Source organism: Cydia strobilella, chromosome 6, assembly GCF_947568885.1.
Source record: "Cydia strobilella chromosome 6, ilCydStro3.1, whole genome shotgun sequence".
NCBI classification, from domain to species: Eukaryota; Metazoa; Arthropoda; class Insecta; order Lepidoptera; family Tortricidae; genus Cydia; species Cydia strobilella.
The window spans coordinates 10711949-10723863 of NC_086046.1; the positions used below are offsets into that span (position 1 = coordinate 10711949).

Here is an 11915-nt window from a genome sequence, read left to right on the forward strand (position 1 = left end):
TTATATATTTTTAATGTTGTCAAATACCCTATTCTAATTTTTCTCTTCGCGCCTACACTTAATAAATTTGCCGCTTTTTTCTACTGACGGAAATGGCTTGACAGACCATACCTTTGTTTATAGTTGCACCTTTGTGAATACTCTGCCTTATTTTCATTTTTCTTTTGATCAATCGATGCTTGTCAATGTCATTCACCTAAGCAGTCAATCAAGTCAATGACTCAATGTCATTCATGTGAATTTGCGTCATAACGACATCGTGTTTTGATTTTTATTTCTACAATTTATTTCGTTCTGTTACATTACAAGTTGATTACAAGACGCGGTCACCCACGACCTCTTTGCCTACGACGGTCAAAGTCAAAGTTCACACTCATCGGTACTCCGACCATCTTATTTTACAACCCGGCTTTTGTTAATTTTGTTGCTTGTGTTAAGCTAGGGACTGCTCATGTTGCGTTACTGTGCTCACTTACGTTTTGTAATTTTATAATATTTCCAGATATTGGATTTGTACTGATAGACAATGAAAATCGACAATTATGGAGGGATTATTTGGTATCTCAAATATTTCGGCCTACCTTTAGCATTGTGCGTTACTATATGCAAAGTATACAACCGAGTGTCGCAGAAAAAGCAAAGGGCTACTTTACAAGGAAAGGCATGTATAGTTTTAAAAGATTACTATTGTATGTTTCAGCTTTTCTAGTGGATATGAGAGCTGCAAGTATCCATAATGTCATTTTAATAATGTTTTTTTATTTCAGGTTGTACTCATAACTGGGGCCAGTTCTGGCATAGGGGAAGCATTGGCTCATGCTTTCTATGAGCAAGGAAGTAAGGTTGTATTAGCTGCTAGAAGGGAACCTGAACTCAATAGAGTTAAAACAGACTTGTTATCTAAGAAGCTGGTAAGCAGAAATTACATCTGAACTAGAAAATACCAAATTATTAGTTTAAGAGTGCTATTTCACCTGTCCAATTTATTGGTCCAATGAGTATTTGCATCTCACACTTTGCTTAACCTTTTCGACGCCATGTCAAACACCAAAGCAAACTCACTCGGACGCCACGGCACCCAAGTGTCAAAACTGAAATTGAACTTTATGCACATGCACGTAGGTCTATGTTGCTCTGTGGGCTGTGTGGTTTGGCGTTGGACCAGCGGTGCCGATATATCCGTCATTGGCGTCCAAAAGGTTAAAGAGAGAGTGAGACATTGGACAGATGAAATACCATCCTATGACCTTGGTTTGACCTTGATTGTTGTTAATTTTCAGCCAACTGCTACTCTTGAACCCATTGTAATTCGTTTGGATCTAGCAGATCTGGATAGTCTGGAAGGTTTTGCCAAAAATGTACAAACTCTTTGTGGCCAGGTGGACATTTTGATTAACAATGGTGGGGTATCTCACAGAGATTCAATACTGCACACAAAGATAGATGTTGACAAACAAATCATGTATATCAACTACTTTGGTCCTGTGTGCTTAACAAAAGGTAACACTGGCCATTTCCTAATATTTTATTGTTTACAACCAACTTTCATTTTCCTTGTTTCTGTAGCCACTGAAATTAAATTCAATATACGCAATATATTTTTTATTGAGTAGGTAGGTTGATGATTAATATTTGTGATAATATTGTCTCTTTAGCTTCCTTAGCTATAATCTTTTCCTTTCAGCTTTGCTGCCAAAGATGGTTGAACAAAAGAGTGGTCATATAGTATTTGTAAGCTCTGTTCAAGGATTGATAGCTATCCCAGATCGTTCTGCGTATGCTGCATCCAAGTTTGCCATGCAGGCATTCGGAGATGCATTGAGATCTGAAATGCATCAGCATAATGTTAATGTCTCTGTAGTAAGCCCTGGATATGTCAAGACTGCAGTTTCTCTAAACGCCCTAAAGGGCAGTGGAGAAAGACATGCAGGTAAGAAGAGCACTTGTTTCCCAAACATGACTGTTGAGGCAGATCAACTTAGGTAACAACATAGAGCTCTCCAGTGTTTCATTCATGCCTGTTGATAGTTTGAACAGCACAAGTAGTAGTAGTGCAGCTGTTTATAATTTTTTACTGGTTACTCCTCGAAAGTGTAAATATACTATTTTAGTTATGTAAGTACATCAAGGGCCGCCATCCATCCAGGAAACCTGACCGGATTTGTCCTAGCAGTGGCGTAGCTAGGCGTGGGCGAAGTGGGCCGTCGCCCACGGCCTCGCGCCCCAAGGAGGGCCTCGCGCGAGGCCCCTACAGGCACGGTGAAAGTAAAGGGCCTCGCAGATGCGATTTCGCCCACGGCTAAATTAGGTCACGCTACGCCACTGTGTCCTAGTTTAGAGCCCTCTGGGTAAAACAGTTTTGTTGTGTCAGAGGCTCAGAGGTAACCCTACAAACAATTTCTGTTTATTAAATGATAAAAAAAGTATGGTATCCAGGAAATTAGGTAATATTACGCGAAACTCTGCATAGAGGGCGTCACTAGCACAATCACAGGGCCTACCATGAAACACGAAAATCGAAAGTTCGGTTTCTGCCTCTCTATCACTCTTGCATGTATAAGTTACTCTATGGTTTTCGATAGGTGCTAGTGCTGCACTCTGGCGGTAGAATTTTGCAGTATTACTCCCTATTGACATGACACCATCACAACACATTTTTGTTTTACAGTACATTGGTTTTTAGGGTTCCGTACCTCAAAAAGGAAAAACCGGAACCCTTATAGGATCACTCGTGCGTCTGTCTGTCTGCCTGTCCGTCTGTCACAGCCTATTTTCTCCAAAACTACTGGACCAATTCAGTTGAAATTTGGTACACATATGTAAGTTTGTGACCCAAAGATGGACATGTAACGTAAACATATTAATTTTAAACACAGGGGCCACTTTTAGGGGGTAAATGAGAAAATTAAAAAATTAAGTTTGTCAAACTATATCGTGTTACATATCAAATGAAAGACCTCTTTGTGAGAATCTCAAATATATTTTTTTTATAATTTTAAAGTAAATAGTTTAGAGAAGTTATTCAAGAAAATAGGCAAAAAATGACCATTCCCCCCCTTTATCTCTGAAACTACTGGGCCAAAAATTTTGAAAAAAATACACAAAATAGATCTTTACCTATAGATTACCGGAAATTAATTATTACCTATTAGAAATGTGCAGTCAAGCATGAGTCGGACTTAATTACTTAGTTTTTGATCCGACCCCTACAGGTTTTAAAAGACATTTCACATAAAAGATACATTGTTTAAATTGTGTAATGTACGGAACCCTTGGAACGCGAGTCCGACTCGCACTTGGCCGGTTTTTATTTATACCGTAATTTTTAACTTAGGTTAAGAACAGCCATTGATAGAGTTAGACCAAGACAAGCCTGCAACGTTTTGATAGCACACGCAGTGCAAGTGTTAAACGTCAAACTTCTATGAAATTATGACGTTATAAATAACACTTGCACTGCGTGTGCTATCAAAATAGTTGCAGACTTATCTTGGTTCGACTCTAGAATAAAAACGTGGCTTTCCATCAGAGAAGGGTCTTTATTCCTTATGCTTCAAGTGCAATAAGGATGTTACCATCTGAAATTTCAACAGAAATTCTGATAGAAACGTCCTGATTGCAGATAAAGCATAAGGACCCTTCTCTGATGGAAAGCCACAAATATAAATTGTCTTTTTGTTCCCAGTGATGGATCAGTCAACTGCTGAAGGGTTTTCTGCAGAGTATGTTGCAGACAGGATTCTGGACATGGTAGTGTCCAAAGAAAATGATCTAGTGATTAGTCAGTTTCTACCAAAAGTGGCAATATTCCTCAGACACAACATGCCAGGACTCTATCATTGGGCAATGACCAGAAGGGCTACCAAAACAAGTGTCCCATAAATTACTGTTCCTCGTTTATATTGGGGATTTTGGGTTTTATCGTTAATATGCTATTTAAGTGTATCATCAATATCATCATTTTTAGGGTTCCGTACCCAAAGGGTAAAAACGGGACCCTATTACTAAGACTCCGCTGTCCGTCTGTCTGTCTGTCACCAGGCTGTATCTCATGAACCGTGATAGCTAGACAGTTGAAATTTTCACAGATGATGTATTTCTGTTGCCGCTATAACAACAAATACTCAAAAGTACGGAACCCTCGGTGCGCGAGTCCGACTCGCACGTGGCCGCTTTTTTTGTTATAGGTCTAACTAACGCTTAATTCGAAGGGTTGGTGGGAAGTTTTTACGGTTGACTGATTTGTGTTATGATGGTTTTGGACGCCAGTTCTAGTCAGACTGAATTATATTAAAATTACAGTTAAAAATGAATTACTTAAAATTTACTTTCTTTCACACTAAGCCACCATCTGAGATTTAACATTAATAAAATGTATTTATTAAGTAGATTTTTATGGGATTCATCGGACGGGATTTAAATTTAATATTCGAGGAAACACGTACGTATTACTTATTAAGTTCATGGGGTATGCGTAGAAAAGAAATCTTATTTTATTAGGAGTTCAATCTAGAACTGAGATAGAGTTAGACTGAGGTAAGTCTGCAACGATTTTGATAGCACACGCAGGGCGTTATACAGTGGCGTAGTTTGAACTAATCTAGCCGTGGGCGAAATCGCATCTGCGAGGCCCTTTTGTTTCACTGTACCCGCAGGGGCCTCGCGCGAGGCCGTGGGCGACGGCCCACTTTGCCCACGTCTAGCTACGCCACTGGCGTTATTTATACGTCATAATTTCATAGAAGTTTGACGTTTAAAATAACAGTTCCACTGCGTGTGCTATCAAAATCGTTGCAGACTTATCTCGGTCTGACTCTAGCAATTGAGTAAGACCTTGAGATAAGGATTAAAAATATGCGTTTATAATTTTTTTTTATATACTGGTTTAATACTATACTTACATTAAAGATTCATCTTCATCAGCCATAAATACTGAGACTTTGCACATCAATTAATCTTAGCTATGTATGTACGAGTTGTTTTTAATTAAAAGATATTCTTTTAAATTTATGCTCATTATGAAGCTGCCATTCTGACGCTCAGGGATTTGTGCATGCACTCTGGGTCTCCCGATGCTCTCGCACGCGCATTTCCAGATTTCGTGACATTCGGCCTAACTCGAACAATGCTAATGAGATGTCACTCCGATACGATACTGATATGTCAGTGTCAAGTGACTTTTCTTCAAAGAAAAACGTCACTTGATGCTGTTAGATCGGTATCGTATCGGTGTGACATCTAATAAGCATTGTTCGAATTGGGCCGATTGAGATTGCATTCCCTAGATATGTACTTACTTTTAAATTTCATATTAAAATTTGGTTAACACTAATGAAGATACATCAATATATAAAAAAAGCCATTGCCAGGGCTAAATACGATTTCGTCGGCAGAATTGGTGACAAGTTATAGCGGGCTATCCCTCTGGGAGTCGCGCGTTCTGGTCGCTCGCCAAAGCTGCCGAGGGAAATTTTTGTCAGTCGTCTTTACCACCTCTGCGAAAAGCTGATGGTGATCTGGCCCACAGTGCAAAAGAGAAAGCCATCCCGCGGTGTGCATACTCCATGCCCGAAATCTCATTCACGCAGAGGGATATTCGGCGGGAGTTCCTATCCCTAAACGTTCATAAGTCGAGCGGGCCAGACGGCATTCCACCACTTGTGCTTAAGCAGTGTGCTCCTGAGTTATGTTCCGTGTTGGCGCGTCTTTTCACACTCTCTAGCAACAAACGGCATGTTCCATCTTCGTGGCAGACGGCCCTTGTGCACCCTGTGCCTAAAAAGGGCGATAGATCGGACCCATCGAATTACAGGCCTATTGCTATTACCTCCCTTCTCTCTAAGGTCATGGAGCGTATAATCAACGCAAAGCTCCTGAGATACCTAGAAGAACACGACCTGATCAGCGACCGTCAGTATGGTTTTCTCCACGGTCGCTCGACTGGTGATCTTCTAGTGTATCTCACTCACCGCTGGGCTTCGGCCATTGAGAGTCAAGGTGAGGCATTGGCAGTTAGCCTAGATATAGCGAAGGCGTTCGATCGGGTGTGGCATCGGGGTCTCCTGTCGAAGTTACCATCTTATGGATTGCCGGAGGGACTATGCAAATGGATCGCTAGCTTTTTGTCAGGCAGACGCATACGAGCCGTAGTAGACGGAAGCTGCTCCAATAGCATGGACATTAACGCTGGCGTTCCACAAGGCTCTGTGCTATCCCCAACGCTGTTTTTGCTGCACATCAATGACATGTTGTCTATCGACGACATTCATTGCTATGCAGACGACAGTACTGGGGATGCCTATTACGCAGGCCGTGCCAACATCCCTCGTTCCGTGGTGCTAGAGAGTCGTGAAAAGCTTGTGTCGGATATTGAGGGCACTCTATCCAGAGTTTCGGTGTGGGGCCGGGACAATTTAGTGCGATTCAACCCCACCAAGACACAAGTTTGCGCGTTTACCGCTAAGAAAACCCCATTTACTGTGGTCCCACAGTTGGAAGGCACAGCCCTTACCTACCATGCCAGGGAGTATTGGGATCCTCGGTGTCGACATCTCCAGTGACGTCCAATTCCGTAGCCACCTGGAAGGGAAGGCTGATCTGGCATCCAAAAAACTCGGTGTGCTCAATAAAGCACGGCGATACTTTACTCCGGGGCAAAGACTGCTGCTATATAAATCGCAAGTCAGAGACCCCATATGGAGTACTACTGTCACCTTTGGGCAGGAGCACCTGGATGCCAGTTTTGACCCTTCGACTCAGTCCAAAGGCGCGCTGTACGAATCGTCGACGATCCCAAACTCAAGCGGTATTGAACCTTTAAGTCTAAGGAGAGACTTCGCCTCCTTATGCGTGTTCTACCGCTTGTACAATGGGCTGTGCTTTGAAGAATTGTTTGACATGATGCCAACAGCCGCTTTCTATCACCGCACCGCTCGCCATCGGCAGGGTGTTCATCCTCACACCCTAGCACCTAAATGGTCGCGTACTGTGCGGTTTAAGAGGAATTTACTCCCGCGTACGCTTCGGCTGTGGAATGAGCTCCCTGCCGAGGTTTTCCCGAGGGGCTACAGTATGGGGTTCTTCAAAAAAGGAGTGTACAGGTTTTTAAAGGGTCGGCAACGCGCGTGTAATATCTCCGGTGTTGCAGGCGTCCATAGGCTACCGTAACTGCTTACCATCAGGCGGGCCGTATGCTTGATTGCCACCGACGTGTTATAAAAAAATATGGTAGAAGTACTCATGGTCCACACTGTCTGTTAATGGGCAATGGGGTCGGCAACTGTCAAAGGTTTTGCATAGATGGCGCCATCATGGGTTTCTCCTGTTTCTAGCATCCAGGCCATATAATAAAAAAAAAACAATGATTTGAGAGGTAAAACTTATGCTGGCGCCATCTGTAAAATACTTCGACCGGCCAACCCCATTCGTGAAAACCTTGTAGCAAAGAAGGTCCACACCAACAGAAAATCAAGAGTGTTACTGTTAAGTGTTAGTACATGTATAATTAGTTTTTATTATTTACTGCCTACTTTTAAAATCATATTTACTGCTTCGAGTTCAAATTAAAAATAAGTTACAGCTCTATATGTACAGGTTGATTTACAAGAGCTGGTACAAATAAGTGAATGAAAATATCTATGTGTTACACACACACGTGTTTCCATTGAAGTGTGTATCACATTAATAATTAACCAAAAAAATAGTGGCTCTGTATACCGATATTTCGTTCATCCCATTCGTACCAGTGCCAGCTTTTGTGAATTCATGGCCAAGGACCGCCGAGCGTACACAATACGCCGGGCCACCATACAAACCGTTTTTAGCTAAAACGCATGACTCAGCTTATGGGTCTCGAGCCTGGCGCGAACGGTAAATAAATCGCCGCTTATGAAGCCGACCAGTTGAACAACATTATGCATCATTTTTACTAACCACCCTTTTTCTGTGCCTATCAAAAAAACGAATTATTGCAGTTTGTAGGAATGAACATTTTTACTTTCTACAAGCTTTTAATGTCAGACCAAGCTAAGTTGGCAGCGATGTTGATAGCCCAGCCTGTGCAAGTGTTAAGTAAAACATCATTATTTCATAGAAGTTTGACGTTTAAAACTTGCCGTGTTTGTTGTTGTTGTAGCACAGTAAGAGTATAAAGTCGCCAAAGAATAAATCGTAACTAAATAATATTTCCCATGTTACTCAAAAATACATCTCTAATAGGGGGGATGGGGTGAATCACTTCTTGAACTCTTGTGAAAAATACCACATGAAAGAATACCGCCGCTCGGATGCATTTATTGTTTAGTTGTTTACTGTCCAAGTGTGTCCGATAAGCTTACACCTGGTCGGTCATTATTGTTGTTTTGGTAAACGCCATTATCTTAATATTAGTAACAATAGAGCACTTAAAATGTATTATAGTACTTCTTTCTTATCTGCCGTAGAAACCACGAAGATGTTTTGAAAAACTTGTAAATATTTGTCACACACTATTACGATAATACAATACCTATTAGTTAGTGGCGACTGTTTTAACCGCCTTGTTTTATATTGAAACGAAAAACAAGAATCTTAACATGATTGTTAGTGGTAAGATACAATACAACGATCACCAAATATTATGACATAAAAGTACAGTGGGAGAAAATACTCGTTGCCTTACCCCTCATACAAAGCAAAATATTATTATACTACGGTTTGGTCCCTACAAAATGTTGCTTACCATCATCCAAACAGTAATCGGTTGTAAAATGATACAATATCAAACAGCTTCAACATGAGATAAGCTTTAAAACCAGACAATAAAGTTTATATTAGCCTGCTACGGAAACATTTGTAGTTTTTACATCTAGCGCCAGGCCACGGTGACCCATACCATGAGCCATGTCAATAACTTCTGAAATATATATATTTTTAGTATTTTTGAAATATGGATTTTTCTGTTTGCTTACAACGCGTTTGTATCTAGAATTTCAGTATTTATACTATATTGCACTGATAGTAAACCAAACTTGAATATTTAAGACCCCGTTTTCATTTAAAAAAACGTGTTTATATTTTTTTGTCCTAATATACCTTATAGAAATGGTTGTTAGCTTATATGATACTTACGTTATTTTTAAAACAGAATTTATTCATGACTCACATGTGAGTCACTGGCCCTGCGGAACTGTTTGAGAATGACCCATACGCTGAGTCGCTGGCCCTGAATGGGTTAACGTGTCCTGAATATATGAAACTAGCTTAAGCCCGCGACTTCGTCTGCATGGACTTAGTAACAGCAGCTAAAGTATAGCGCCTGGAAAAATTCTCATAGCAATCATTCAATTTGAGCATATTATGCACACAAATTAGCAGGCACTTCATTAATTATCTCAATTCCACCCCGCTTTTTACTTTCTTAAGGGATGATTTTCGTGATAAAAACTATCCTATGTCCTTCTCAGGGACTCAACCTATCTCTATGCCAAATTTCATCTAAATCGATTCAGCGGTTTAAGCGTGAAGAGGGAACACACAGACAGACTTTCCGCATTTATAATATTACTAGCATTGCCCGCGACTTCGTCTGCGTGGACTTAGTAACCGCAGCTAGAGTAAGAATAACGCTTGGAAAAATTCTCATAGCAATCTAAATTTGAGTATATTATGCACACAAATTAGCAGGCACTTCATTAATTATCTCAATTCCACCTCGCTTTTTACTTTCTTAAGGGATGATTTTTGGGATAAAAACTATCCTATATCCTTCTCAGGGACTCAACCTATGCCAAATTTCATCTAAATCGATTCAGCGGTTTAAGCGTGAAGAGGGAACACACAGACAGACAGACAGACTTTCGCATTTACAATATTAGTATGGATAATATGTCTGCATTTCGATTGACAAGCTAAGCTGTGATAAAGATCTCTCGTGCGATGGGGCCTTAGATAAAACAACTAAACTTGTCAAGTGATAATTTTGATCCAAATTCAAATAATATTCTTGTATATTTAGTTGAACAAAAAATCTACCTACTACCTAATCAAGAAATCATAAACATTTTCAACTAGGGAAGGGAACAAATCAAATTAATTTATGAAATTTGATTTGATTTTTAAGTAGTCACACATATATAAATTATAAACTGAAATAGCCTGATAAATTATCATACATGAAAGAAAAAACTAGTTGGATAGATGGCAGCACCATCTCTCGCTATATCGTAATCCAGTTAAGGATTCGTATAGGAGGTGCAAGCACAAACTGCTCGCCCTTAGAGTTGGTCAAAGGCGCCTAGCCTTCTTTAAAAAATAGCATACACCAGAGAATTTGGGACGGGTACCGCCATGACCGGTCGGTCAGGACGTTAGCCGTGTAAGCTGATGAAGACGCAGGTTCGATTCCCACCTCGACCACCGGTGGACTTAAGTCACTTTTTCTTTAGTGTATAGTATATATTTCAGTTCATAAACATTTTTTATTGAATTAGGCTGTATTATGTTTTTGCAATGTAATATTGATAATAAAATAAAGGACATCTTGGAACATGTTTTATTGCAATAAAATTGGTTATTTCCTTGCCAACTATAATTATCATCAGTCGGTGATTAACTGATTTCATTCCATGTTTATTGTTTACACTAGTTATTTTATATAATGAAAATATCTTTTGTACACTCTTTATCTAAAACTATTATTATAACATTTTTACACTGCTTCCTACCATTTAATATAATTGATACAATATTCACTAGTAAGCTTCAAAAATAGTACTACCTACTTCATATTTGAGAACAAGATTAACCTAGTTGTATTGGCATAAGGACTATGTTTTGTTAAACCGTTTCATTTATTTGAATGTGTCATAAAGTCTCCATAGGCATATTGCAGCTGCCGCTATAGAAACTGAGCTATGCAAATATATTTTCCGCCTGTTGTCAGTGCGCACTAGCACAACCGGAGATGCAGATGTTAGGTCACTCAATATAGGTAAGGTAGATAGATGACGGCGATCTTTTTCCTCTTGATATTTGCAGCATGGGTCCCATTGCCACGAGAGTGTGTAACAACCAGCACAGAGAATGGATGCAACACCAAAGGGCACACAAGCTAAGGAACTCCATGCTAAACCTGAAAGTTTTATAACATGGCTATTATATTGAAATAAAAAAATATAAAGAATCTAAAACAAACTTTAAATGTTTACCAGAAGCAATTCCACATAGTCCACTGTAGACAGAGACTTTATGCAATAGGTTGCCTACATAAATCCACCTTGCAGTCTCTTCTCCAAGAGACTCCGGTTCTATAACTATAACGCTCACGCCGGCCTCAAGTGCTCTTTCCAATTCCATTTCAAATTTAATGTGTGCATTTTCACTATCGTAAACTTCTCGTATAATTGCGACACTCGATGGCTTTAAATCGCTGCAAAATAATGTTCATTTTTTAAAATAAGGACCATACATAAAACTCGTAATGTTAGTAGAAGGAAAAATATTAATATTATGCGCTTCAATAAAAAATTGCATGTTTAGTTGTACTTTGGTTTTAAAAAATAAAGTATTGAGTGTGTTATTTACAATTACAAACCTGTCACTTTCATTACCCGCCATGTTAACTATAGACAATAATAAAGCAAAGCAGTGTTACTACATATAATAATTGGTAAGTACATATAATAGTTGGTCGGTTTATCCTTAATTTCATGTGGTCTATGGCAATAAAGCCAGTTTCACATCAACGACAAATTACACTATAGTTGGTCAAGCAAATCTTATCAGTAAATAGGAACAAAAAAAAACTATACTCCTCCTTTTCTTTTGGGTCCTAGTACTAGTGTAAGACAAAGATAGTATGACTCTCTCCGTCTACGCCCGAAATGAGACAGTCCCTTGACAAACTATATATTTCATTCAAATATAAACTTAATGCA

General features: G+C 39.6%; 2 protein-coding genes across 2 annotated transcripts; one reads left to right on the plus strand and one right to left on the minus strand.

The window, feature by feature from the left end:
* The first annotated feature begins 504 nt into the window (after positions 1 to 504).
* Positions 505 to 3897, plus strand: LOC134742114 (dehydrogenase/reductase SDR family protein 7-like). The gene is made up of 5 exons (XM_063675068.1): positions 505 to 661; positions 768 to 911; positions 1281 to 1500; positions 1685 to 1930; positions 3686 to 3897. Exons 1-5 carry the CDS (start codon positions 527 to 529, stop codon positions 3880 to 3882), a joined length of 942 nt encoding a protein of 313 aa, XP_063531138.1. The 5' UTR covers positions 505 to 526; the 3' UTR covers positions 3883 to 3897.
* Positions 3898 to 10517: 6620 nt separating this feature from the next.
* On the minus strand, positions 10518 to 11646 carry LOC134742122 (transmembrane protein 11 homolog, mitochondrial). The gene is made up of 3 exons (XM_063675082.1): positions 11573 to 11646; positions 11187 to 11407; positions 10518 to 11110 (listed from the first exon to the last, which is right to left on the minus strand). Exons 1-3 carry the CDS (start codon positions 11593 to 11595, stop codon positions 10830 to 10832), a joined length of 525 nt encoding a protein of 174 aa, XP_063531152.1. The 5' UTR covers positions 11596 to 11646; the 3' UTR covers positions 10518 to 10829.
* Between the last annotated feature and the right edge of the window lie 269 nt (positions 11647 to 11915).